This window comes from Propithecus coquereli, unplaced genomic scaffold (genome assembly GCF_000956105.1).
Source record: "Propithecus coquereli isolate 6110/MARCELLA unplaced genomic scaffold, Pcoq_1.0 Scaffold39, whole genome shotgun sequence".
Classification (NCBI taxonomy): Eukaryota; Metazoa; Chordata; class Mammalia; order Primates; family Indriidae; genus Propithecus; species Propithecus coquereli.
This window is the reverse complement of record NW_012149618.1, coordinates 1,705,402-1,710,191: the sequence shown is the minus strand read 5'-3', so window position 1 is coordinate 1,710,191 and position 4,790 is coordinate 1,705,402. Positions and strand designations below refer to the sequence as shown.

Below are 4,790 nucleotides of genomic sequence, written 5' to 3'. Positions count from 1 at the left end.
TATTTTTATATAGTCAGCATGTTTCTTCTTTTGTGGTTTTTGGGTTTTTTTTTCTCTTTTGTAGAAAGCTTTCTCTATCTTCTAGGTTATAATGTTTTCTTTTAATATCTTTTACATTTTACCTTTTGGTCTTTAATAAATTGGGAATATGTTTTTATATATCCTGTGAACACTTTTTTCCCCTGGTGTATGAGATATGCCTGCACTATTAAACTATTTTATTTAGAACTCTTTCAGTTTCTTATGACTTAAAACCTCAACAAAATTCCAAAGATGGGACTGGTTTAGGCAAGGCTTGATACAGTGACAAAAGTAATAATGCTTCCTCCCCTTTTCTCATTTCTGCCCTTTTGGATGTTGTATTTTTTCTTATAACCCTTTCTGTGTCATTCCTCTGTCTGTCTTGTGTGTTTTACTCTGATTGTAGATCCCTCCTTTATGGTCACACAATGACTGAAAGTTTTAGGCCTTACTTCCTAATACCCCTCGAGAAGAGAAGGGGGGTCCCTTTCTGAAGATTTCTCTAGAGAGCGAATTTCTTTTCTGAAATCCCCAAGTAAATTACTCCTTTGATTGCTGGCTCTGATTAAGTCATGTATTTGTTCCTGAATCTGTCTCTGTGAACTTGGACCAGGGAGTGTAGGGCGGGACAAACTGATTAGCTTAAGCCAGTTTGGATTTACCTCTGTGATGAGCATGGAATTTAAGTCTTTCTCAGTCACATGACTGAGAGTGGGAAAAGGGCTATTTCACAGGTAATTTTAGTACTGTCTCCAGAAGAAGGGGGAACAGATGCCAGATAATCAAATAACAGGTAACCGTGGCATGACCCCATCTTCTTCCTACTAAACGTAAATGGTACCTTTTCAATTTATTATGATCTGTTTCTGCATTTGCTATTTTCTTCTATCTGTAGTCTGTAAGAGTGCTCATTTGCCCATTTTTCCTGTCCTACAAACATACAGCTTCATTAATAGCAGCTTAGAGTACAATTTAATCTTCTTAAGTCTCCCATCATTTTTTCGTAGAAATTTCTTGGCAACTTTTAATATATTTCTTTGACAGAAACTTTAGGATCCTGATTGGAATCGCATTATTTGTATTTTTAACATGCACATATCCAAATTGGGTCAACATAGCTGTGAAAATCAACCTGGAGATGCCGAACACTTCCTTCAGCAAAAGGTTTTTCTGTATTTTTGTTGTTGTTCTCCACCTGGTGTTGTTAGGGGGAACAAACCTTCCAGTTTTTGACCCTCAGTACTTTCATAGTACTAAAAGACAGTGGATTCAATGGCCCTGCTCTCTTATCTTTAGGTATATCCAAGATATCTAATAGCCTCTTCTAGCAGGTTTATTTTTGGTTATTGAATAACAACGACAGAGACCTGAGAGGGAGAAGAGTTGGAAATATGCAATTAAGCTGCTGTTTACCTTAAGTATTGTGAGAAATTAAAAAAATTTAAGGACACCACACATCTTTAGAGACTCCTGACGCCTGATTGTTTCCAATTTGATTGCTTCCATATGAACTTTCTGTGTGTTTGCTTACTACTTGTATTTTTTGTATGAAATATTCTAATAGTTTATCTAACAATGTTTGTGATATTTTCCTTAGATATATGAACACTGTCTTTAAGTATTATAGCACTGTCTTTAAATATTAATACTACAGCTCTTAACCTTATGCTAATACCTGATTTTTAACAATGTTTTTCCTACTGCCTTACTTTTATTTTCTATATTATACTGTTCTTATTTAGAAGTTCTTAATTTTAATATTTTCTAATTTCTTGATGTTTTTATAATTCCTGTTGCATAAAAACTAAAGGTTAATCATCCGAGATAAACATTATTTTACTTAATTTTATGCTATTCAATTTTGATATTTTATATTGAACTATTTAATGCATATGATTTCATTTGTTATATGTTAAAAAGTGTGCATCTGATCTACAGTTCTCTTTCCTCTTTCTTAATATGGGAGTAATTATCTTAAACAATAAACTAACATTAGGATCAGTGGTAAAATATTAGTGCCATTCCCTTAACAAAGGGAACAAGCAACAATGCCCGTTAATAATTTTTATTCCTATTTGTCAGATATGTACAGAAAGACAGGAAAATGAAATATGGTTACAATTAGAAAATATATTTACATTTTTTACAGATAATTTATCATATGCCTAAAATTCTAGAAAATATGGTAAATGTATAGTGGAATTAATAAACATCAAATCAAGTTGCTACATACATAATGAATATTCATAAGCCTATTAATACCTTTCTAAGTAATGTCTTGATAGGTTTAAATAGAAGAGATCATGGCAATGTGATAGTTTCATGACCCAAATTCAGTCTGGTGCATCAGTATGCAAGAAAATTCATACTTTTTATTTGAACGTGTGTGTGTGTGTGTGTGTGTGTGTGTGTGTGTGTGTTTTCGTTTTTTACCTCTGGACAATTGTGAAGCTTGGGCTAAATAAAATAGAATGCTTACAAAATATATTTGTGATACTACTGTATTTTACTTGACTTACTTGTTAGATACTGGATTGGGATTAAGGAATTATTTTTTCTTTAGATAGATAGGAATGAATTTTACATCTGTTTTCTCCATGGCAGCCTCTTTCTGTATTGATAGACTTTTTATAGTTTATAAAATGTGTGTAAGTCAAAGGAATACTAACCGATTAATTTTATCTTAAGTCAGTGTTAAATAGGATATTCAGAGACAGAAGCTAATCATTGTATTCTTCGTCATCGTCTTTTTGTTTTGCAGTGGAACTTCCCCTCTTGCATGCCTGAATGCAATGCTACACACAAATTCCAGAGGTGAAGAGGGCATCTTCTATAAGGTTCCGGGCAGAATGGGAGTATATACTTTGAAGGTAAATATTTTTGTTGGGGAATCATTTAAAAAGAAAAAACAAGAAGCGATGACATAAAAAATAGTGTTTGAGTCATAGAGCTAGAATTCTGTTCTTGAATAGCTTAGTTTTAGGAAGAGGTAGTATTTTCAACCTTATACCCAATACATTTTTTTAACTAATCTATAACTATCTATAGGTAGATCAGAGAAGTAACTTTATTTTTATTCTTTATCATAATCTTACCTTGGAAGGATGAAATTTAAATGACCTTCAATGACTTTTTAAAGAGCCTCAGAACATTTGAATAATAATTGAGTGTTACTGTGGAGCATTGTGGATTACTTTCTCATTTAATTATCCACCACAATTCACAGTTGTGGTTATTTTTCCTTATTTATAATGGAGAATGCCAAAGTTAAGAAGATTGGATTTTCTTGGCCATTGTTGGCCAGATAGTATCAGAACAAGAATATGAAACCAGATCTGATTGAACTCCCAAGCTCATATTCTTTCTAACATAACAAGCTTACTAATTTCTGATTCCTGCACTGAGAAGGAACCTTTACTTATCAGTGTCCCTTCACTTACAAACAGGAAAACCAACTCAAATGAGCTCGAGTAGGACAGAATTTACTAGCTCATGTAACTCAAAATTCTAGGGAAACCCAAGCTAGATCCAGGAGTTCAAGCAATGTCATCAGGGTTTGGTCTCTCCACTTTCTTTTGGCTTCATTTTCAGTCAGGCTCTCTCCTCATGGGACATAACTTCACTCTGTCACTCCACTCTGCAAGCTATAAGTCTGGAGAGAAAAGAGTTAAAGAACTAAAGCAGGAGCCTCTTACAATTCTGATTTGGCTTAATTTTAATTAGTCTTAGATTCATCATCACCCTTGATATGAGATTAAGATTAAGGCCGCTCAAGCAAGGTGAATTGAGGAGAGAGGGTTTTCCCCAAAGGAAATTTATGAGCAGAAGGAGAATGAATACTTGGCAGGCAATGACTGTGTCCTCTATATATGTATTACCTTTTTAGCTTTGTGCTATGCTCAGTGGTTGTGTGGAGCCCACTAACATTAAAAAGATCTAATCTACCTACCTACCTCTTTTTTATATACTTTGTTGAACTTCCTGGGGTGATAGGGCTTTACTCCCACATGGAGCTTTCTGCATTTCTTTTTGGTTTTAGCTGTTCCATATTGTTAATATAATTGATTAAATGTGCCTGCTCTATTGTAGAGATAGGGACAAAAACCCAAAGTGTTTTTCCTGTTCTCATACACTACTCAGTGCAGTACTTCTGACACCAGATGTATGGGATTTTCTCCTTACATACCATGCAATTGTACAGTGGACACCAGCTGGGTGTCCTCTAATTCAACTCATTTCTAACACTGTCTGGAGATAGTGTCAGATCCCACAGGTTGAGGGCTTAGTCCCACCAGACTGCCGCCTATTTCAGATGCCAATCATGAGTCCCAGGTTGTGACCTGTACTTCTGACTGACTTGCTATAAATTGGGATTCCACCCTCGGGTTTGATTAATTTGCTAGGATGGCTCACAGAACTCAGAGAAATGCTTTACTTGTATTTACTCATTTATTATAAAGTATATTACAGAGGATACAGATGAACAGCCAGATGGAAGAAATGTATAGGGTGAGGTATGTGGGAAGGTATACAGAGCTTCCTTGCCTTCCCGATGTGCTTCAGTGCCCGATGCTTCCTTGTGTTCAGCTATCTCTTTTTTTTTTTTTTTGAGACAGAGTCTCACTGTGTTGCCCAGGCTAGAGTGAGTGCCATGGCGTCAGCCTAGCTCACAGCAACCTCAAACTCCTGGGCTCAAGCAATCCTCTGTCTCAGCCTTCCGAGTAGCTGGGACTACAGGCATGCACCACCATGCCCAGCTAATTTTTTCT

The 4,790-nt window shown here is 35.4% G+C and overlaps 1 protein-coding gene across 1 annotated transcript in view; it reads left to right on the top strand.

Moving 5' to 3' along the window:
* ASXL2 (additional sex combs like transcriptional regulator 2) overlaps nucleotides 1-4,790 on the top strand; it is a 176,585-nt gene that overhangs the window by 84,582 nt on the left and 87,213 nt on the right. Inside the window, exon 5 of the mRNA XM_012652406.1 lies at nucleotides 2,783-2,891. Coding sequence (XP_012507860.1) covers nucleotides 2,783-2,891 — 109 coding nt within the window. The remainder of the gene's footprint in view (nucleotides 1-2,782; nucleotides 2,892-4,790) is intronic.